A 23132-nucleotide genomic window follows, 5' to 3' on the forward strand; every position below is an offset into this window, starting at 1 on the left:
CAAGATGGGTTGCTGAGTGTACATTACTGAGAAATAAAATGAACTTTTTTGATTTTTGGAAAAAGGCTGCAATGAAACGAAGAGTGAAAAATTTAAAGGGGTCTGAATACTTTCCGTACCCACTGTATGCTGTATATTCCTAGCCAGCTAATTCATATCAACTTTAAGAATGCTCATACAAAGAGCAATGACAAAACAAGCTACTGAGCCCATAGCACGTGAGCTTTCCTGCCTAGTATAGGCTGCAATGGCCAATTTAGACTTTAGTGCAGGATTTATTCTGTTGTTGGCATGTTGTTGATGGATATGTCTTACTTCATCAGGATATATGAGATCTGCATGTGAAAAGGTACAGCCTCAACACAGTAAACCAGTACAGTTGTAGAGAAAGTTGCAGCCAGGCACAGCAGATTAATGGCTGACGTTTGCTTTTATTATTTATAACAACCCAATACATTATTGCATATGGAGCAGAGCTGCAGAAGTGCCTGTATGTTGAATAGTTTGGGTAACGTGTCATGGTGTTATATGGCATCTGCCATCTCCAAATTATTAATACATTTTATGCACACATTCACTGCACACTACATGTGTACACATGTATTTTGTTACATTATGCGGAGACTGTCCTCACCAGGGAACCAACGGCATTGTTTGTTCAAATGCTTAAAAAACACCTCTGTTCATGTTTTCCATACATGTGTCCTTTTGAGATTATGGAAGTAACGACTGTCTTGTATTGATAGTTGTGTGAAGTTGTTAGACTTCCACAAAAATGCTTTGAAGGGAGTTTGGCTAAGTTAGTTGACAAAGTACTCGACTTTTAGACATCTTGCATCTCCTTCTTCCTACAGTTTGGGAAAGTCATTTTAAACCAATTTATACTACTGTTTAGGGTAATATTTGTTTCTGCAATATCCATTAGATGTGTTTACTGTACCTCTACATGTACATATGTAGTGGTTTTTCACAAACTGCGTTCAAATTGCCTTCACACCAAGGGATTTACAGGAAACGGTGCATGTTTGTAATCCAGCATAGCTTTATCTCAGCTTTGGTGTTTCCTCTCCTTTTCTGCATCAGATCTGTGGCCTTTTGTTTCTACTTCTAAATTGAATTTTGTTTTTTAATTCATGAAGAGCTTACTGTAGTGTTTATACGCACTTCCAGTTACCATGGTAACCATGGGTCATCAAATTAAGTAGGGCAACAACTTTAACCATGGTGTTAAACCAAGTATTCATAGCTGGCTAAACTTTTCCAAACCTTACCATAGGCAATGAGAAATTTTTCAATGGTGATATTGCTAAAACGTATTGGTTGTTTTAAAGCACTGAAAAATATACGACCTTGCACAACACCCAATTGTGGTAATGACTACTGAAAACCTAAATTGATTTTATAGTTTGACTTTCTAGTCAGTTTTCTAGCAGCTAACACCTTTCAGCTGCACTACCTAGCAATGTTGGTTGCTGCTTGCTTAAGACAAACAGTACTAGTGTGCACTGAACTTGACACAAACGATGTCAATAAAGAAACCATCTGTAATGTTCTAAACATAGATAAAAAAAAAAAAAAACCTTCATGTACTTCCCTTAACCGGGAGTGTTCCTGTAACTGTGACTTGTTGACATAAGTGACAGTAATGTCAACAACTGAAAACAGTCACGGATGATACCTGTGTAATTAACCCTAAGCTGTTTGACAGAGTTGTCATACAGCTCTCCCCTACCAACAGAGTTGACAGATCTAACAAAGATCTAGCAAAATCTTGAAGGAAAAACAGTACAAAATAATTTTATTTTAAAAGCATTCAGTGTAGTATTTTTTTTTTTGGCATCTTGGTTATTTATTCAAGATCTTCGGTAAATCCATTTACAACCCCGGAATTGCGATATAGAACCCAATATAATATGTCCCCAGCCCGAGAAGACAGGCATTGATAGGAGCCATAACAGGAATTTAGAAAGAAAGATGTTTAATTACAAAAAGAGAGCAGGTGATGGAGCAGCCATGGATCCTTTCTCACACAACTATTTAAGGAACTTTTCTTCTTGTAGTCTGAAGGGAGTGGATACTGCTGAATATTTTGCTGAATGGGGGCTTTGCAGTTTCATCCTCACTTATAATAAAGGCATTGATGGCTGTGTGTGACTGTAGACGAGTGATAATGGGACTGAGTGAGTGAATGTGAGTTGCAAATCAACTCAATGTTGCAAAGATTTGTATTGAAGGCTTTCTAAGATACAAATATGTTCCTCATTGATGCACAAGTGAAACAAGGCTGACAATGACACCCTAAAAAGCTGATAAATTAAAATAAGTTTGGAAGATTATTTTACTGCCAGTCGTTCGTCTGCTGCCTGGCTTTCTCCCTCTGTCCCTTCATCTTTCTTATGCTCCGTCTTTCAATAATGTATGACTGTTAGAGGTTGTGACCACAGATGGATGCCTTTTTATATAAAAGTAGGCTAACATACATTACAAAGATAAATATTTGTGTGTACCTATCTACAGTTAAATGCAACTGATATACAATATTTTCCAGTATTTGCACCATTTAAAAATCTCTATGAAGCCCAAAAGTTGGACTTTATGTTTCCATTTCTAAACAAAATGTGTAAAAGTCATTTGACAAAAAAAAAAGAAAAAAGTACACCTTATTTTTTTCTTTCTATTTGTCTCTCACATTTGTGAACTACTACCCCTGCTGCTTAATAGGTTAGTGTCAATAAATAACTCAAACCCACAAAGTTATTATTCCATAATAACAAGTCTGTAAAATGACATGAATTTAATTTTCAGTCAGCCTGTAATTGTTTCCTGGCTACACACAGCATATGATGCAAACAGAATTTGACAGCCTAGAAAAATGATTATGCTATGATATTTTTTTATTTACTAAATTGTTTACCGCTGTTTTTAGTGCTTATTATTAGTATAGTATGAATTATGTAATGCATTATTATTGTAGCAAATCAACTTTAGCAACAGTAAAACGCTTCATACATTCCCCATACAACACAGAGTATTATTAGTCACTAGCACAAAAACGAGACAGCTATGCAACTATACTATGTATCTTTTTTTTTTCTCCCTCAGGGTAGACTTGCTACTTATCTGCTTACTGGTTTGGCCTGTAGACAAATTGGCAGTGTGAGATGTCAGGGTGAGGGATTTACTGCTGGATTGGGCTGAGCCTCCTCCTGTAGTGTTGTATTCTCCCCTGCTGGAGAGATTCTCCCCTTTTTCCAGTATGGGTCAACTACATTGACCCACACTCCCTCTAACCCATCACACACGCATAAACGCACACATTTGCAGCACTGACTAACTGTAATCACTTTAGACCTTCACTGGCTTTCCACGGAAAGACACCATGTTGTTCATAAAAACTTGACTTGAGTCATTAAAATGGGTCAGTTTGGCCTGGCTGCGCACACCTTTTTTTGTGACCAGCGTAACCTGACAGTATTCCGGCCTAATCCAAGTGCTATCTCAGGGAAGCAGACAGACTGAGGAGCCCCGCAGCGTGGCACTACCATATTTCACTGGTCATTACCAGCGCTAGGCCTCTCAACACGGATAGAAGCAATGAAGGAGAACCTCAATAAATGATCAGTGTGCTCTGCCAGCACCAACGCATGCTACATCTGCCGCCTCAATGTTGCTGGAAGACAGAGTCCCCATCTTGCTACCTCACTGATTGGACAACCCATAACCTCTCCAGCATAATAGTATAAACCATCCAAAATTTGCCATACAGCAGGTGGATGCCTCTGCCCAGTCTAATAAACTAAATTTGGCTAAGAAAATGGTTGATTTTGCAGAAATCAAGGACTGCACACCTCTTCTAAAGCCCCAACGGGATAAATGAGGCCCATTATGCGTTGACGTTTGTAATGATGCTTTTGATTAGTGAGTTGTCAGGAGCTATGCTCATCACAGCTTTGTTTAGCACTTTAAGGCCTTCATAAAGATGTGTTTTTTGAGAAAAGATGAAAAAGCAGGGGGCACATGCCTAATGAAGTCTCAAGCTTATAGCCCCTCTCATGACAGGATAATTACACCAAATGCTTCCAGCGAACACTTCAAAGGACACTTCATCCCTGTGACAACACAACGTAACACATCTCACCAATCAAGATAGCCTGACCTAAATCTGGTTCCCCTGACTTGTCTCTAATGTCCTCCACCCACAGTCCCACTGGACCTCTGCAGAGTCAACTGCAGCAGAATCATAACAACACTCAAATGTAATTGAGGAATACAATTAGCATCCAGGAATCTGTCTTTTTTTACACTGCCTCAGAAACACTGACCAATAGGCCTTTGAAGTGCAGATATATTAAAGTTTTAGTCTAGACAAAATCTTTATTTTGTATAATGAATAAAATCAAAGTTTGTAGATTGCTTTGTCTTAAAGTACAAAAGCTAAAAGGTCAGTTTAAAATTGCAGGTGTCACAATGGATTGATGTTTTCACGGCAGAAAGCATCAAAATGTCTATGGAAAATTCTTGAATGACTCATGGCATAATTAATTATGCTGCGGTTTATCCATGCGCCTAGTATGTTCTAAAACATGTTTTAACTAAATGTGTTAAAATGTCTGTATCTGTCTTGATCTACAAACACGACCGTGTTGAGGTTACAAGCAAGCATGTACATTGGTGTGTGCGTGCCAGTCATAGAACCCGGCTCCTGCTTCATAAAACGTCCCTGAGATTTCAAGTAATGTAGCGCAAGCTTCCAAGCCAACAGCGCTGTGTAGATATATATATGTAGTATACATATTGCTGGGTAATATTAAGTACGTAAAGAGACATTCAAAATGCTCCCAAAGTGCTTTTTCATCCAATGGTGAATAAGATGTCTGGATGAGATTGCACACGTTTACGAGTCACTGGACAATTTTTCTAGCACATCCAGTAAATATTTTCTTTCCAAGTAAGTCTGGGATGATAAATTAGCTTCTGGGGGATACGATAAACCATATCACCACAATGTGAGTGCCTTGAATTGTCCCCTCTTCACGTCTTGAGGTGAATTAAATTGAGGGGAAGTAAGCATGGGGTAAGGAGTAAGGAGAAACTGCAAAACTGTAGGAGCTAACTGCAATAAAACAATTTTTGCGAACGTTTTACTTCCAAAGCCAGCAAGCAAGGCTATTTTGTTAATTGCTGAGACTTTCTAACTGGCATAAACGCTTCCAGCGCTGCACAGGAGCAGGATGGAAATCTATTGTGACATGTTCAGAAAGAAATAACATTTAGATGTGTTAGAATGGCTCCACTGAACACATTTGAGATTTTTTTCCCATGGCAAAAAAGAAAAACCCAACCACACTAGACGTTGGATGCTGCATAATTGACGAACAAGCACTGCAAACTTCTGTCAGTCTACTCGGAAAATGACTCCTGGACGAACTGGTGGCACAGGAACAGATGGAGAGAGGCCACTTAAACACAGCGTAATGAAGCGATCCACAGAAAATTCACTCATACAGCGTGCATTTCAAATGAACACAGTGAGCGTTATGTCTCGTTTATTTTGGTAACTCACACCTGAAATATATTTTACATATGTACAGACTGCACTGCTACAGATGCCATATTTCAGAGTTGTTTTTGTTTGCTGATAAATACTAGAATATTCAATGCGGTATGAACTTGGAAAACATGATGATGAGAATCATTAAAGATGCACGTTTAGATGATTTACGTATAGAACAACCTCCATCTGTTTTAATACAGAAAGCCATCAATGCACATCAAAACAAGCAATTCCTGTTAAACATCTGCTTAAAAAGCAACAGAGTGATTAAAACATGTGGTACAAATTTCCCTCCTTAGAGGCCATTTTACACCCACATTTTCATATTTGCTGGGAACAGGTACCATACTCACAATAAATAAATCATGATAGCAGCTGCAGCTGAATATCAGAGAGTACTCTTGTGATGATAGTGGACAGTATGGAATCTATTTCCCAAATCACTACTCCTCCTGAGCAGAGCCTCTTCTGAGATATTTTACATTACTGACCATCACTCTGTAAGATAATCCTTGGCTGTCTTTTCCATCACTGTACCTTTGTGTCACAGACAAGGCTTCAAGTGCCCTCTTTTACTCTGACCCTCAATTACCCGGCCCAATCATCTCAGACAGGTGTTGAGGTACAGTAATAAACCCTCGCTTGATGCTGCCGAGGCAGCCTCTCTTTTTAAGCACCTCTGAGAGCTCTGAAATGACTGAACGCTGTGTTGATCAGGTGCAGTGACCACAGTTGACTCGGGGATGCCGGCTCATAGTGTGGATTGAAAAAGAAAAAAAGTAGTAACATTACCACTTATTGCTCTGTATGGACTGCATAAAAAAGATCAGTTGTGCTTAGTGTTGGCTGGGCAACCATGCTTTCATAGTGGGTAGACCATATTCAGGAAGAAAAAAAAAGAAAAGTTTATTGCTATAATTTGTGTGCTTGTCCCTCACACACACACAGAATCATGGATAGTGTTATAGTCATCGTCATAGTTTTTAGTAGCTTCCACTAGACACCAATTACAGTAAAGGAAGTAAGTTAAGTTGTCGGCGGAGGCATTGAGAGAAAATTAAAGACTAAAAGATAAACTCAAATCCCCAGCACTTGTATCCACGCTTATACTATACATTACTGCTTAACTGTGTTGCAAATGGAGTCTTTTCAGTCACCAGGATGTGCCATCACTGCATCATAAACTTTGTAGAGTGGTAACACAATAAAGTCCACAGGGGATACCCAGCCCACCTCTAAAGGTTTATCACAGCTTCAAGCTACATAGCCAGAATTTTAAGGAAAACGAAACAAAGGAGACATAAACGCTGCTATATTGAATAACTAGTATTTAACCAATATGTGTACATTTCAGGCATTGTTAGAAGCTATCATATCACCTGTCAGTCAGTCAGAGGATATTAGTCAGTAGAATCACATGATGGGTGTTGTCCACCCACACAGGTGTTTTCAATTAATCTGGCTGATTAGACTCATCTGCACAGGGATCATTAAGTGCTGGTGCAGTAAACATGAGCTGGTTATTGCATAGGAAATGAGCATCGGATTAATTCTGTTTACTACTGCAACGTTTGGTTAATTTTCTACTCTTAAATGCCCGTCATTTCTTAGTTGCACTTTGGGACCTACCAAAGGATAATAAAAAAAGATTTAAAAAAAGACATTTTTTATCTTCTTTGCTAAAGTGCTTTACAGGTTTGATATACTGGTCTTCCACTGTAAAAATGTCTCAGATGTAAAGTTACAATTACTTTTGCCTTCTGTTTTTGACTCTTGCAGATTTTGGTGATGCATTTTTCTATTTTGGACACAGTGTGGGCATTGTTAATGACTGGTTCCTGATGTGTTCACTCATCCTTTGTGCTATTGAAATCTGCTCCTCCAATTTACTCCATAGCTCCTTTCTCACACCTTCCCTGAGTGGAAGAAAAGGTAGAGACTAAGGGTCATTGCTGCACTGTGACCTAGAAAGACCTAGAAAGTTTCTGCAGAACCCTTCGAGCTGGGCAAACTTATCAAGCTAAATTAGTCTACGTACCACTGGCAGGGGTCAGGCTGACCAGCAGCGGACGCTGCCGCAGCTTACCGTTACGGCTCTGGAACGCATTTTAAAATGGAAAATTAGCAGGGTCATGATCCACTGCAGGGAAACTAGAGCCACATTTGGTTAATGTCCGGCAACAAGACACTTCCTTCTTAGGATTCCTTTTAGCTTTCTTTCAAAAATATCACAGAATATCACAGTAACAACTTTCTGCTCATTGCAATAACTTCGAACCAACAAAATAGTCTGTATAGGTGTCATAGCAAGCTTGTGAAATACATTGGGCAGATAGTTTAACTCAACTGAATAAGTCCCTCACGCAAGTTTTCAGCCTCTTTTGGGCCTGAAAATTAACGTCTTACATTAACAACTCCATGAGTAAAACGTCAGCAAATCACACAGCAAACACCTTGAGTAATTCAAAGATTAGAGGACTCATACAGCCCAATTCCCTCTGGGCAGTCTGCCAATAGTAAAGCATGGTCCAGTTACTCAGGGGGTGAACAATGCCACAACTGGCAAATCTGAAGAGAAGCTCATTGACACATGAACCAATGCCTTGCATGCAGGTGCTGCAACTTGATAGCAGAAAATATATAAGAGATATAAAACGTGGTAGTGTGGGAAAATATCTTTGTTTTTGATTTGAGAACTTAAATCATCAACATCATCTTGAAATATTTTTTGTACAAGACCATCAAGCTCATGGATGTCAGTTGCCATGTTTGCAATGAAGATCACCTGAGATTTTGCGTAGCACATTAGTGTGTTTGCATTTACAGTCTGAAACTCACAATTCCTTTTTTTTTTTTCCTAGGTCCTATGGCATGACAATTTCACTTTGAGGTTTTTATAACATTAATATGAGTTGCCCCAGCCTGCCTATGTTCCCCCAGTGGGTAGAAATGGTGATAGGTACAAACCAAGCCCTGGGTATCCTGCTCTGCCTTTGAGAAAATGAAAGCTTAGATAGGCCAATCTGGAATCTTGCTCCCTATGAGGTCATAAGGGGCAAGGTTACCTCCTCTTTCTATGCTTCTCCCGCCCAAAGAATTTGGCCCACCCATGAGAGAGAGACATGGCTTTCAAACGAGCAAAGTGGCAGATTGTCAAAGCTACACCCCCCCCAAAAAAAGCTACAGACTCAGAAATTGCACATACTAAGAAAAGCTTATTGTGGGACTGGCTCTAGTGGCTGTAGTTTTGCACCAAGGCTGAATTTTGGGAGAGACTTCAGATATGTTATTAGAGGACCACTAAGGCCTATATAAAAGCATCCAAAGTGCACCATGTCATGGGAAGATGGACAGAGATAGACTGGGTAAATCCCGCCCACTCTGCCTGCGATTGGATTTTACCCTGCAGCTTGGTCTGGAAAACTGCACGTTTAATTCTACTGCTTCAGTTCACAATTTTGCGGGAACCAATCACACCCTGTCTACCTTGCAAGCTATTGGCAGGTTTAAAACAACAAAGATAGAGAAGCGACCAAGCAGCTTCTTGTTTACATTTAACATAGTGGCCATAAAAGCGCAGCAACCCGTTTATGCTGCAGTCGCTTCTACATCACCTGGATCGTTGGTCTTATTGGCTGAAGAACTATCTAATTGTGTACAGTCATTTGAACTGTGCCGGTTGGTCACGCCTCTTCTGTTGAGAAAATATAAAGCAGATTCCCCAGACCAACGCTCAAACTCAAATCTGTTGAGCTTGGTGATAGCCAGACTAGGACAGAGAATGAATTAGGACTCATTTGTAGTCATCAGAGCCAGAACGGAGCAACACACTGCTATTCAGCTGCAATTATGTTGCAAACTCATATGTGCACGTTTCTAAAAGAACTTTTATTTTTGGCTTAATTGGTTAATGGTTTGAGTAAATGTATCATTTACAAGCTACATGAACACTGAGTGTTTTAATTTCACAATAGGTCGTTGTTGAGAGCAGAACATTCTGAATGAAGGTGCAAAATGTCAAGTGTAGAGGGCTTGGATTTTAGGTGTTGTCAGCAAACCAGTGTGATTTCAGCTGAAGTGCTTTCTATTCATCAAACACTCACCGCTGTCCCTGCTGATGACAGAAGCAGTGAGGTTCATTTTGAGTTAACATTAAATTAAATGCGTTAACAAAACACAGTTCTATGCAGGTGAAAACTTGAGTAGTTTATATTGTTTGACATTGACATTACAGGAATTAAAATATGTCGAAGCATCAACAGCACTAGGTTAAGTGTTTGTGCCATAAAGCTATATGTTGGGTGGCTGCAGTGCGTCATCAAGGCAAAAAAACAACCACTGGACTGAGCTTTCACCACTCATCTAGGAATGCTTCTTTACCTCTTCTCTCTCTCAGGGCTGAAGAACTCCTCTCTGATGAATCGCGACACACCTTCAGTGCTACAACCTCATTCCAGAGGAGATTTAATTCTGTCTTGATGTAGCATACAACTAATTTACAAAACCTGTCCACAGGAGGTCCCGGCAGAAATAAAAAAAAGGTTTTAAAACCATGAACAAATAATTAAGGATTTATGGATGAAAAGAAATGTAATAGCAAGCTCTAAAGGTAAACACAGATTTATTAGCAGCTGGGAATAAATCTTAGCTTTTGTTAAACCTGCCTGTGGGGAGTAAATCAGTGGGATGTAAATCATCTGGACATTTCCTGTAATGTATTTGGTATGCTGTCACAGAAATTTATATTAAAGTGAGATTCACAGTGAGCCCTTTTAGTTCAGTTTCTTGCATTTTGCATTTGTAATGCTTCTGGAAATACCAAAATATGAGTAATAATGAAGCCCCTGTGAACATTAAAGGGGCCCTGTGGAGTTATGCTTACATTCAGTGTTACTCACCAAAATACATTGTCTATATCCTTGAGGTCTAACAAACTTGTCGAGTGCATTTCCTCCCTCATAAAACATCTGCAAAGCCATTTTTTAGAGATTTAAATCATGCATGTTTACCATCTTGCATTCTTCTTCTTTCCTGCGTTGGCAGAAGCATAGCTGCATCTCTTGTAGTGTAGGCGCCACATGTTGATCAGCCATATTTAGAAAATTATATATAGATGAATATCTCAATCTAAATGAAACTTCTTTTGGGCCTAAACACTTGTTTCTCTACAATATCTCATCACTTCTCTCTCGTGCTCTCCCTTTTCTGTTGCAGGTGGTGGGTCAGATTGATAAACTAACGTCCGACTTTGACTTTGACCTGGAGCCAGATGACTGGACGGTGGCCACAGCCAGCAGCACGTCCAGCAGTGAGCGAGGTTTGGGAGAGGCCTTCAGGCTAGACTTCCTCAATGCAGATGTGCTTTCTGATAGCTGGGAGTTCTGCAGCTACCTGGAGGCTGCTGGCGCCGCCGCCCGCATACCTGGTGAGCAACCAGGAGATCTGCGACCAGAGCTGGGCTGCGGGACCATCCCCACCCAGACGCAGACCCCCACCCCGCCCCCCTCCACTGCCTCAGTCTACTCCCAGATGAATGGCGGGCTACCCATCCCCAATGGGCCTCGCATTATTACTCCAGATTCATCCAGCGAGGAGGCCAGCAGCTCCACGCACAGCCACAAGACTTCTCGTACCTCCGGCACAAGAGAAAGAGTCCGCTTCAGTGACAAAATTCTGTACCACGCATTGTGCTGTGATGACGACGAGGAGGATGAAGAGCAAGAGGAATTACAGGAGGACAAGAGTGGCTGTGCTACACCAGATAGCGATAGTGAACCCAGTCTCCTGTCGAGTTCAGTCATCCCCAAACGTTCTTCCTCTGAGCACTCACTTCTCCATAACTTTCTGGACCCTTCTTATGTCTCCTCGCCAATGAAGGGGACGACGGGAGCTCACAAACTACCCAGGAAAGGTCTCTTGAATCCCGGCTGCCGCAAAAAACTGTTAAGAAACAGCAGCACACAAACTGTCTCTGACAAGAGCACCCAAACTGTACTGCCCTATATTCCAACCAAACAGAAAACAAAGGACCACTGAGAAAGCCCTAAGTTTATCATAAATCTCATGAAGAGGACTGTGCATTATTTAATATTAAATACATAGCTCATAGATTAATACACAAATTAATTAATTACTAAATAAATAAATGATATATGGGAAATCACTCGACTACCTAAAGTTATTCTGAGGCTCAGGGAAAACACGATGAAATGAAGCAAAGCAGATCATTATGATGAAAGGTACTGGTGGACCAAAAGGTTAGTGCCTGTTCTGATGTTGAAACGGATTCCCTACGTGTAATAATTTGAAACAATGACAGAGGATATAAAAGCAATCATTTTTACAAGAAAATGTTAAGTGTTCAAAATTGAAAGGGAAGTATGAAGAGGTCCTTTCCCCTCCTCATACTATAGTTGAAGTCACAAAAAAAGAAAAGAAAATGCCTGTTCCTATTATGTGGATACAAAACGCTGCACATTCTGTACTCTGTAATCTGTATAAACATTGTCTTTTTTCATGTTCCAGTTATTTCAAATGTCAGAGGGATTGTTGCTTTCGGCGGGATAATGTATCTAGATGCACATGTCAAGCCTCTTACTCTCTTTGATGTCAACAAAGAAGTTTAAGCGAAGAGTCAGAAAACAACGCTATTTACCTGCCCTTCATTTTAGAAATCGTCTCAATGTGATATTTTCTTGGTCTGCTGCAGAAACATAAGAGTGGCAGTCAGAAAAACAGATATATAAAGTAATTTGAGAATGTGAGCCACACAAAAGTGACACTTCCAATTGTTTATCTTCGTCTGCGCCAGACGGTAACGCCATTAGGCTTTGGATTCGGCTGAAATAGCAGTCCACAAAAAAGTGCTTAAGGTTTTGTCTCTCCATTCAGTTGCCCAGTGGGGAATTGAGCAGCATTCTATTCACAGGGCTAACGCCAATAGCAATTCCTGATCAATATGTTAGAGGGAGGTTGCAGTGAGAGGTCTCTCTGCTGAGCGTGCATGCCACTCTCCTGGGATCTGTGAACAAAAACTCACAGTCAGATCTATTTACTCACACTGAGTGGAACAAAAATTAGAACCGCGGTCGTAAAGAACTGACATTTCAAAAAATGTGTCCAGGAATAAGAGCATAATGGTGGAAAGACAGAGTGTTCCTGTTCTATATTTTTTGTTTTACCGAGCAATAATCTACCCTGGGGAAAGGCTTTGTGAGACTGCTCTCCGGGTCCCCTCATTCTTACTTTCCTACTGTTGTGTTTTCAAGTTTGAAAAGAAAAAGTAAAATGTCATAGTCTTAAAGAGGTACTTGCTGACTCCTATGAAGCTGAACTTTGTGCCTCTGATCACCTAATGTGGACACAAGCTTCCACAGTAGGCAGTGAGGCTTATATTTTCTTTCACATATTCAACTAGTTTATTTAATGCTTCCATGTATTGTAAGGGAGTTTTGTGAACTAGTTTTCACAGTGATGCTAGTAGTTGGAACACACTGTGAAATGTACTTTTTGACCTCAGAATTACAGGCGTTTTGTTGTTTAGACTACTTCTTAGGTGATTGTCTTTCCTTTGTTGGTTCCACAATAACTCTTTGTTCCCCGAAGTAAAAAAAGACAGTTTTAGTCTGCATAAATATCCTCAAAATATCTACAACTGGTCAAATCAATATTTTGGAAATAACAACCATAACTCAAAGTGTTATGCAAATTGCTGTAATGGCAAAAACTGTTGAAAATGAGGCTTCAAGTTTTAATGCGTAACCTATGATATTAATTAACGTCCGTTACATTCAAGCCATTGCTTGAACTATGGCGTCTGGTGACTTTCCCACGCAGAGTGATGTTAATTACCTCTTCTGAAGAGTCTATGTTTTTTAACCCTCCATGTCTTCCTTGGCTACTAGCAACTGTGTTGTGTCCGGGTGGGGGGGGGGGGGGGGGGGGGGGGGGGGGGGGGGGGGGGGGGGGGGGGGGGGGGGGGGGGGGGGGGGGGGTTGTGTCATAGGAGGCTTGTATCATGTGGACGCCCAACTTTAAAATAAGTTTAGTTACAATTGAACAAATTGCAAGAAAAAAATATTTGGATGGCACGCTGGGTACCAGCGCTGGTATTTCAGTGATTCTCTGCTTCCATCATGACTTGGATTGTATCAAGTCCTCAACAACTGGCCACTGCAAAACTGTAGATTATTAGGTACTCTGGAGAGGCACATCCATAACAGCCCACCTCTTTGTTTTGTTTGTGTGTTTTTTATTACAGTTTTTGTATAGTGCACTGCTTAAGGGAATTACAGCTGTGCTGTTTAGGCAGCATCAAGCCTCAAGAGCCCGATATAAGGGAAGCAGAGTGAGCACTTTTACACCAGGTAGCTTGGTAGAAGGACACAAGTATCAATTGGCCTGAAGCTGATGTGCTATACGTGCATATACCAGAAGTAATTTGGTGATTTTTTTCCCCTGCTTTTGTAATGCTTTCCTTTTGTCGTGCTCTAGCTCAGTTAATCCCAGGTACCTGTGAAGAAAGCAGCACTGAAGAGAGCCCAATGGCTCACTCCCCAAAGCATTGGCTGCCATTTCCCTGCTAGATTGGGGACCAACAGGTCATCACAGCCATTAGCATAAAAAAACAAAGCTATGCAGTTACACAGGCAAAGCATCAATTACAGGAAAACAAACTAAGCCCTTATTATGATGCCTATACATCCACCAGACATTAAAAAGTGAGAGCGAGTTTCCTTTTCCAATCTGAAGATTGTATAAGTAATATTTGCAATGAAATCACCTCTTCAAATATAGAGCTGTTTGGCACTGCCACAGAATACATTATCATTGGGAGAGATTTGAGATATTTAAACAAAACATTAGCAACGTCTCTTTTGCCAACAAGCTCATTATTCATCTCTTATAGGGCAGAGCTTTGTCCTCGGACAAGGATGGGAGGCATCCAAAGGTTATGGAAACCTGAGCACACTGATGCCAAGTCATCTGCCCAACATGAAGAATATTTTATGATGCCACTGCAGACAAAACAAATGTGTGTTTGTGTATGACTGCATATGTGCGTCTCTATTGTCTGTACGTTCACTGCCTTTGTGCCTGCACATTGTGTGAGGAGATAAGTGAGGTTTTTGAAATACACATCGCCTTATGTTTATTTTATTATTTATTTCACTGTCACAGTAATTAATGGAGATCAATTCAAAAAGACGCAGCACATCCCCCTGGATGTCATTTGGCCTGACTTGTCCAAAAGACAAAATCTATTTTAGAAGGCTGCAAAGTGAGTCATGCCATCTGTGTTTTGACATCAGCAGTGGGAATGTATTGGTTCACATCCCAATGTTGACTGAATGACAACTAGTGTAAAGAAAAACTACTCTGGATTGGTGATGATGACACCAACATACAAAAAAATACAGAAACAAACACCCCCAACCCCTTCAATACACACAATTCATAGATAATTACCACACTTCACTCTCTTTGCCCCTTGCCCCCATCAGTGAGCTGAGGAAAACAGATGACAGATCTCGGTTTTCTCTGCTGATTGGTAAGGGTCCATGAAGCTGAGAGCTCAATGCAGCCTCACTGATTACTATGGATTGGCTAACGGCTGGGGCTACCTAAGGTTGATTTGTTTCATCTTTGTGCCATTTATATCCTGCCGCTACAAGAACAAACTATTTCTCCCCCATCTCCCTCGTCCTTCTCCTACCTGCAACCTTTTTTTTACCAAACAACCCTTGTTTGCCAGCCACTGCACCTCCATTGCATCTTCTACTGAGCTCAAAAACAGACGGGACAGTCATTGTCTGTCTTTGCTTTAGTCAACCATGCAGAGAGTGTGGTGTCACTGAGCAAAATGCACAGTACCCAGATCTTAGCTTGAAGAGTTTACTGCTCCTGATGAGACAAGTTCAGCTCCAGGGGTACAATATGTTGAACTTGAGGTGCACTGGATGGTTGGCACAGGGTTACATGGCATGCCGCGTACCCCATGCAAAGGGAACCTGTGTTATGCACACACAGACACTGGTTACAATCTGCCACGGAATCTATTCTGCATTTGTGACTAGGCCGATTCAAGACCGACTCACAGCACCTGAGGGATGGCCGGACAAGGCCACGTCAACCATCACCATTTGATTGGGCCGGGGGAGTGATTAATGAAGAGCCATGCAACAGCCGCAGATAAGATTAGACCTTCACAGGTGATAAAGGACAGAGCCTGTTGCTGTGAGTGGGGGTGCTGGGCGGTTCCTGGGACAAAACACTGCCTTCACATGTCTTGGCACTCAGTAATTAAAGTTAATAAGAATGCTGTCACTTTCACATACACCGTGGCATTGTGATTGAACAGTGTGTCAGAGAAAACAAAGAAAGGTAATGGGAGGCAATAATAATTCTATGATAGGTCAAAGAGAAGGCCCTCATACGACCTACATTAAATATCAAATCATGTTTAGTGTTTGTACTGGACATTTGACTACTTTCTGGGGCCTGTCTAAATTTTGTGGGAAATACTTTAATGTGACATACTCCTTTCACTGCTTATGAAAGGTAAAACTAATTGTAAAAATGTATTGTCTAATATAAACGGACCCAGGGACAACCGCAGTCTTTTGCATTTAAGCTTACCAGAAACACACTTCAGTACAATCACCAGTCAACTGCTACATCCAGTAAAAGGACAAAAAAGCTACAGATGGATAGAACTGTATGATGCAGTCCACTTGAGAAAAAAAATGATCAGCACACCCAGGCTAAAGAGAAAAAGTTACAATTTTTTTCGCATTACCTGACTGATAATTGGAATATCTCCCCAATGTGAACTTAAAATTGTGGCATGACCGAGTGAGGCACAGAACTGCGTAATCACTGCAGAAGCAATTTCTGAGAGCGAGTAAAAAAGAGAGACAGAGAGAGAAATGATTGCAGGGGAAATGCTACGAGTCCTCAAATTGAACCACCATAGAAATGTAACCTTGTTGCATACCACATTAAATTGCACACAAATGATGTGTGTAATGACATGCTCAGTTGAGTGAGGCATACAAGAGACAATTGAATCGGTCCAGAAAAATACACAATTACACAAAACATTACTGACAGACTGCAGGAATAGGTGAGGCATGTTTCAGGGGAATACTATATTTAATATCTATCTATCTATCTATCTATCTATCTATCTATCTATCTATCTATCTATCTATATATATATATATATATATATATATATATATATATATATATATATATATATATATACATCTGAGTTACTGGTGAGTTGTGAAAGGATAGGTTCAATTGGAGAAAGCGGCTGTTAAATCAATTTGTATTTGAAAGGTGGACTGTGGTGTACAAATACAGCTAAGTGCACTGCTTTGTGTGTACATATAATTCTGACAATACATGCTAGTCCAAGTAGAAAAAAAGCCAGCAGCAGTCCAGACATCTCCGGTTTGGCAGCCTGTCAGCATTTCCGTGACATTTTACAGGTAAAGGCCAATAAGGCAGGGAATTGCTGACAGTTAGTAAGACCAACAAATAAGAGTTAAATAATAAGACAGGTGCAATGTACAAGGCGAGTCCCCAAGTGACCCTTATTTCACCTCACAAGGGGCTTTCCCCATTGCTCATATTTACTACTTTCTCCACAGTCACAACACTATACTCTATTTTTATGTCTCTCTCACATGCACACCTTCCTCTATCTATTCTTTCCAATGCACTTGTCTCCTGGCTGTAATGAGTCCTCCACTGCGGTCTTCATCAAACGCACAGCAATTCGCATGGTGCCGAGGACAGGTAAGAGTCATTCTCCCGAGGATCCACTATGAAACACAAGGGGGGAAATTAGTTGGAGTTTTGTTATGGTGCATGACTGGATGATTGATTGTGTCATTGATAGGTTCCTGTCTTCGTCAAGCAAAAATCCTACTGGACCCTCTGATTGCAATCATTACTATTGCACTTAACCTGCTCCAATTAGGAAGTGTTTATTTATTTATTTAAGTTGTTTAACGACTTCCCCCATATTCTGACTGTAAAGTGGGTCACCATACAGATAGGGGGCCTGTATGTTGTGTTACAGCGCTGTGGATTTCCAATACATTATCGTAGAGATCATTCTCAAATGACTGATATTAGTCAATTGTCAGGCTTGGTTTGTGCTTTCACGGTGGCTTGCTGACAAAGTAGCTCAGAGGTGTATCAAAAAGATTAATAGCTATGGGTTTTCATTAAGTCCGGTGTTTGAAGGAAACCGGAGAAATAAACAAATTATTAAAAACGTCAGCACTTTCCTTTAAGATTAGTCCATAATTAGGCACAGAAGGAAAAAAAAGATCTATCAACAGGCTATGGAATTTATCTAGTCCAGATATATACTGTATGTCACACAAAGTCATAAGTGACATCCCTTTACTAATCTTATTTTGTCTGTTGAAGTTATAATAATTGTTCTTTTTCCTTGAACAATAGATTATTTTTTGGAAGATTACAATTGACAGAAAACCCGTATCTGAAAATAACTTCATTTCAATGGCGGCTTTTATGTAAAGATAAGCCCAAAGTTATTTGCAAAAAAGGATTAAAAACAATGGTAGGCATACTAGAATGAGTTAATTACTTAAGAAAACATGATAAATGTAATCAAAATGTGTTTGCCTGTCTAAATCAGTAAAAAAACAGGAAAAAAAAAAAGATCGTATGGATAGTGTGGAGTAGAGGTTTTAAGATTGAGTCCAACATGTGGGACACCAACCTGCTGCCCATAAATCAACTTGCACTACATAACAATTTGTACACAGGCTACTGATTTCCCAAAATATCTTCTTCTGCAGTGATAATGACATTCCACAGGATCAATATTAGACATATTGATGCACAAATCCAAGACTGTTGGCTTGGGAAGGCCTCTAGTGTGTAGTATTGATAATAATTTGCAACACATTTGCTCTCATGCTAAATCACAGGCGTCCTACACAATAAATAGAAATGCAGAAGTGTCAATATTGTGTTAAACTCTGTTCATTAAAATATACTATTATTTACTCTGTAAAACTATAGCCCATTAAGGATTTTACTATTATTTACCTTCTCAATGGACATCACTGCTACAGATAAATTTACAGCGTTATTCCTCAAACAGCAGTATTAAGGAGGGGAAGTGTGATATGTATAATGGGTTGGTCAGATGCCTAGTTACGTGACAAATAAACATAATGCTTTTCATTTAAATTTGATCCTTAGGCAGCAAAAGCTCTTTAGTGTAGCTAGGCTTTGCCTTGTCCAAGTGGTCAATCAATGTTCTCTTTTGCTTATGTCCTCAGTGCATCAGCATGGGCTATAAAGCCTAGAAAGCACAGCCGTTAAATGGTTGTGTGGCCCTTCGCTATCCTGGTGTCTGGCAATCTGGCAGGGGTTTCTGGCACCCTTGGTGTCGGACGAAGACATTAAGAGCATGTAAAGTGTAAATCTCCCAGCTGACAGACTTATCTTAGCTGGCTCCGGATTGGATTTACCACCTTGCACAGAGCTGTAAGAAGCCAGCTGTAGCAACATGCTATTACGAGAAGAAATTAGAAATGGTTTTGCAGATACAACAGTGACAACTCACAATCCCTGGGTCTATATAATTTGCATAAGCAAAATGTTCCGTTAAAAACAAATACATTTCATCTGAACTTCCAGTGCAACATTGTAGTTACCAAACTCTCAAGTGTTGGGTGGTGAGATCTTTATTTACATGCACTAGATTGGTATTTGTGATTTATGATGCAGCAAAGTAAGAGATGTGCAGGAAGAGCTGTGTTCAACTGGCAATCCACTGCAAAATTGGTGTCTGTTGCTCACCTGCATGAGTCATGTCAAACTGAGCAAGCACTTTTGTGAAATTTCCAGAACTATAGGCGGAGGCCCTCCTGCCTAAGCATTTATTTGTACCAAAAACCAGCGTGCGGTGAGGATATTTTTCATCTGGTTAATCAACTCGTAAAACACTGGTGTTACCGGTCACACCTAACGTTTAACCAGAAGGGATTGTTTAATTTAATGTAGGCACTAATACACAAAAGCGAGCTAAATGGGTTTTATTTCAATAAAAACCAAACGGCGGTGGGGCGGTGGTCAAGTATTGTATTCGGTATATGTCCGACCACTGTGTAACACCGGAAACAGACTAACGAGGCAAGCCTAGTGAGTATGACTTCCATGCAGAAGACCATAATTACAATACTTCACCACACCCCAGCTGCTACATTCAGAAACTATATTGTAATTGCTGATTTAAAAAAATGTTGGCAGGTAAACTGTTTTGCAGAGTTGTCCAATATTGATGTTCTTGTCTGAACAATCATTTTAATTTCCTTTTAGGAAAAGCCAGTTTGGACTTTTTACATCCTCGGCTCACAGAGATGAGGGCCCTGCTTGCTTTCAGAGTACCAAGAGGAGCTGAAGTGATCGGCCATAATTGATGCCGGCCCCTAACACAAACACACACACACTAATAGCGTATGATAAATACATGCCTTTAATCTCATCCAGGTGCTACCATGAGCTCTTAGCATTTCAAATGGTGCATTTGAGTACACAGTGGGTTTTACAGTGTAGTGACCACTGAGCACTTGTGTGTTGTCCAGAATTGCATGACAAGCAGAATTTGGTGAAAGGCACAACGAGGCACATTGGACATCGGGCCGTTTCCCTGCTTTACCGAGTGAGGGGTGCAAGAATATGCAGATAAACTGTTAGAAAAAAAGGTGAGAGAACTTTGTCATTAGATGTGTTGGATGCTGGCACTAAGCTCCTTTCAGACTCTCTCTAAATGTAGTGCGTGCTCAGTAGTAGGTCCTCTAAGAGATAGCTGATGTTCCTTTCTTTGCAAACGTAGGTGTAACTAATAATAATAATGGCTTAGTCTATATTGACAATGATTAATTTACACGATTGTTCTGGTGCCTCCAAATGAGGGGCAGACACATTGCTCACAGTATGATACATGCACAACAGACTTCGTTTGATCCCCTTCCCCACATACACATGCTTCAGGGTTGCCAGGGTTGCCTGATGCACATCTTGGATAACTAGATGAGATATACCTTTAGTCAGTTTCTTTGACAGAAATATGTTGAGGGGCGGGGGGCAGCACATAAGTTTTAATTAAGGCTATTGCATATGTACAGCTGGCTGATAGCCAAACCCTTTTGGTCATGCAGGATTAGAATATAAAGCCAGGACTGGTGTGTCTGTAGATTGATAACGACCAGAAACGGAAATTCAAAATGTAGCAGGTTTTGCATTCATTTTTCAAGAGCCTAATGCTTTTTGCACAATAATTAAGCATAATGTTTTCAGACATTATAATGGATACTCTTTTCATATGAAATCTTAAAAGGGACACTTTGCTGTTTTCAACTGGCTCCATGCCTCACATAATTCACATCACTTTATTTGGGAATCAAAGTTAGGAAACTGGGGCTGGATTTTACTAACAGAGTTGCCCAGTTGGTGACGCGCTGTTAACAACCAATGTACAGAAACACAGCAGACGATCGTTCAAATGTGTTGAATGGATAGAAACTTTTCCTAAATAGAGAAAATTCACAAGTGCATGTTAATATATTTTTCCAACGTCCACAATGTGCTATCGATTAAGGTTTGAGTTGTCCATTGGTTTCAACAGAGTAAATTAAATTAGTTATAAAAGTTGTGTGCTATTGCCAGTGATAGGTAAACCAATTCAAGTCATGTAGGTCTATGTTTTGATCTCTTGTACAAACTGTAGTGAGGAAAGTAATGCGTAACTGAAGAGCTTTGGGGTGTCCTTTGTTGTTGTGGCCTCCATGTTTTCACACAGCTGATGCTCCAGGCTACGCCCAACAGTTGGTGCCAGAAATGCAACAAGTTGTTAAGCCAAAACACCAATATAACAGAAAATAAGAACATGAGGAAAAACAACATAATCACAGGGGAGGTCCCTGACGGAGCAATAATTCACTACTACAACAAGGATGATGGAGCATCTAGTTTTGTGCTGTGCACCTGATGTCATTCGCTCATTTGCATATTGGTGACATCATTACGCATTTATTTGCGGAAAGCTTGGTGGTTGTGTCAGCACGGTAGATAGAAATAAATAAATCTTTAGCCAGAAAGTCAAATTCAATACAGGAATATATTTTACCTTGTAATTATTACTTAGGTAGCCTATCTTTGAAGTAAAACAGAAATGCTTCAAAAAGAAGGTAAAAAGATCAATAAAGAATTCTTAAAGAAGGCTGGCTTGCCCAGGCCCAGGCTAGCTCAGCTGGGTCTTTCTCCCGTTGCGTCCCGTTGTCCTACCTACACCGCCCAAGCCCCCCACCCTGTCCCTTCCCCCCTTTCTACCTGGGTGCGCACACGGGGAGGGGAGGGGAGGGGCTGCTCCTCTGCTTCTCACAAAACGGATTCAGAGAGAAGTGACGACCACAGGAGAAAAATACCTTGTTGACAAAGTCGCTAAGTTGGCAACACTATTGGGACAGACGCTGTGTGCACAGAGGGGAGGGGCTGTGTGTGTGTGTGTTTGTATAGAGTGACAGAGAGACGGAGAAGAGCAACAAAAGAAAATGCAGCTGAACAAATGCGTGTTTCAAATGGGGTTAAAAAAAATAATGTGTGGCGGCCCGCCACAAATTAGTTTGTGTGGGAAACACTGGAATACAGAAAAGACAGAACCACCACGGCACATTTGCCATTTATTGTGTTTCACTACTCTTTACAATACAGATGGATATTAATGATATCTTTATTAAAAACCATTATGGATTTCATCTTTAAAAAGGTCATGCTTTTCAAAGGAACAGTTGTGCAGTCATAAATCCTTTTTCTCCTTAGCTTCCATTTTCCCTCTGCAATTCCAATTTATAGAGGCAGCTGCTCCTGTAGTTATCCATTCAGTCATCCACCCAAAAAGAAGTAGTGAGTTGAGAAAAGGAGATCCCTTTCTCAGGCCATTACCAACTATTTCCCCAAGGTGCAAACCCCATCACACTGTTTTTAGAGACTGTAAGAAAGAGACTTGGCAGAGTAGAAGAATACATTTATGCTTAATTAATCCCATTCCTTACTTTAGGTATTAAAAGGCAATGGTCTGTTTAACAACTTTCAGCGACACTAAACGGGTAATTAGTCATAGCCTAATCATTTTTCATACATTTTATGGGTATGTCCAGGGCGGGGTGGTGCTCCCGGAGGGTCATCCCACTAGCCACCTCACTTATTCTACGCCCTTTTCACAGCTTCTTATTTCTACACAGTATTATGCCATTTCCTTTCTTCTCAGCCAGTTTGTCATTAAACGTGTCATGCCTTGTGATCAGATAGCCACACCTCAGTTGTCCTTACCACAAGATCCGCCAACCTGCTTTTGATAGCATTGGACACAAACCTTCCAGAATGTGGCGCAGGAAGATCCAGTGTGTGGTGTGATGTAGATAGCCATTTCTCCAGTATGAAAAAAAAACAAACAAATGAAATGAGAATGGGAGCCTGGGCACAATCAACTATGGCACACTGACTAGCAGCTTGTGCCAGC

At 40.5% G+C, this 23132-nt stretch overlaps 1 protein-coding gene across 2 annotated transcripts in view; it reads left to right on the forward strand.

The window, feature by feature from the left end:
- insyn1 (inhibitory synaptic factor 1) overlaps positions 1 to 12857 on the forward strand; it is a 50743-nt gene extending 37886 nt beyond the window's left edge. For both annotated transcript variants that reach the window (XM_034872996.1, XM_034873005.1), the window contains exon 3: positions 10769 to 12857. In XM_034872996.1, coding sequence (XP_034728887.1) covers positions 10769 to 11590 — 822 coding nt within the window. In that variant the 3' untranslated portion in view covers positions 11591 to 12857. The remainder of the gene's footprint in view (positions 1 to 10768) is intronic.
- Positions 12858 to 23132: the final 10275 nt, after the last annotated feature.

This window comes from Etheostoma cragini, chromosome 1 (assembly GCF_013103735.1).
Source record: "Etheostoma cragini isolate CJK2018 chromosome 1, CSU_Ecrag_1.0, whole genome shotgun sequence".
NCBI lineage: Eukaryota > Metazoa > Chordata > Actinopteri > Perciformes > Percidae > Etheostoma > Etheostoma cragini.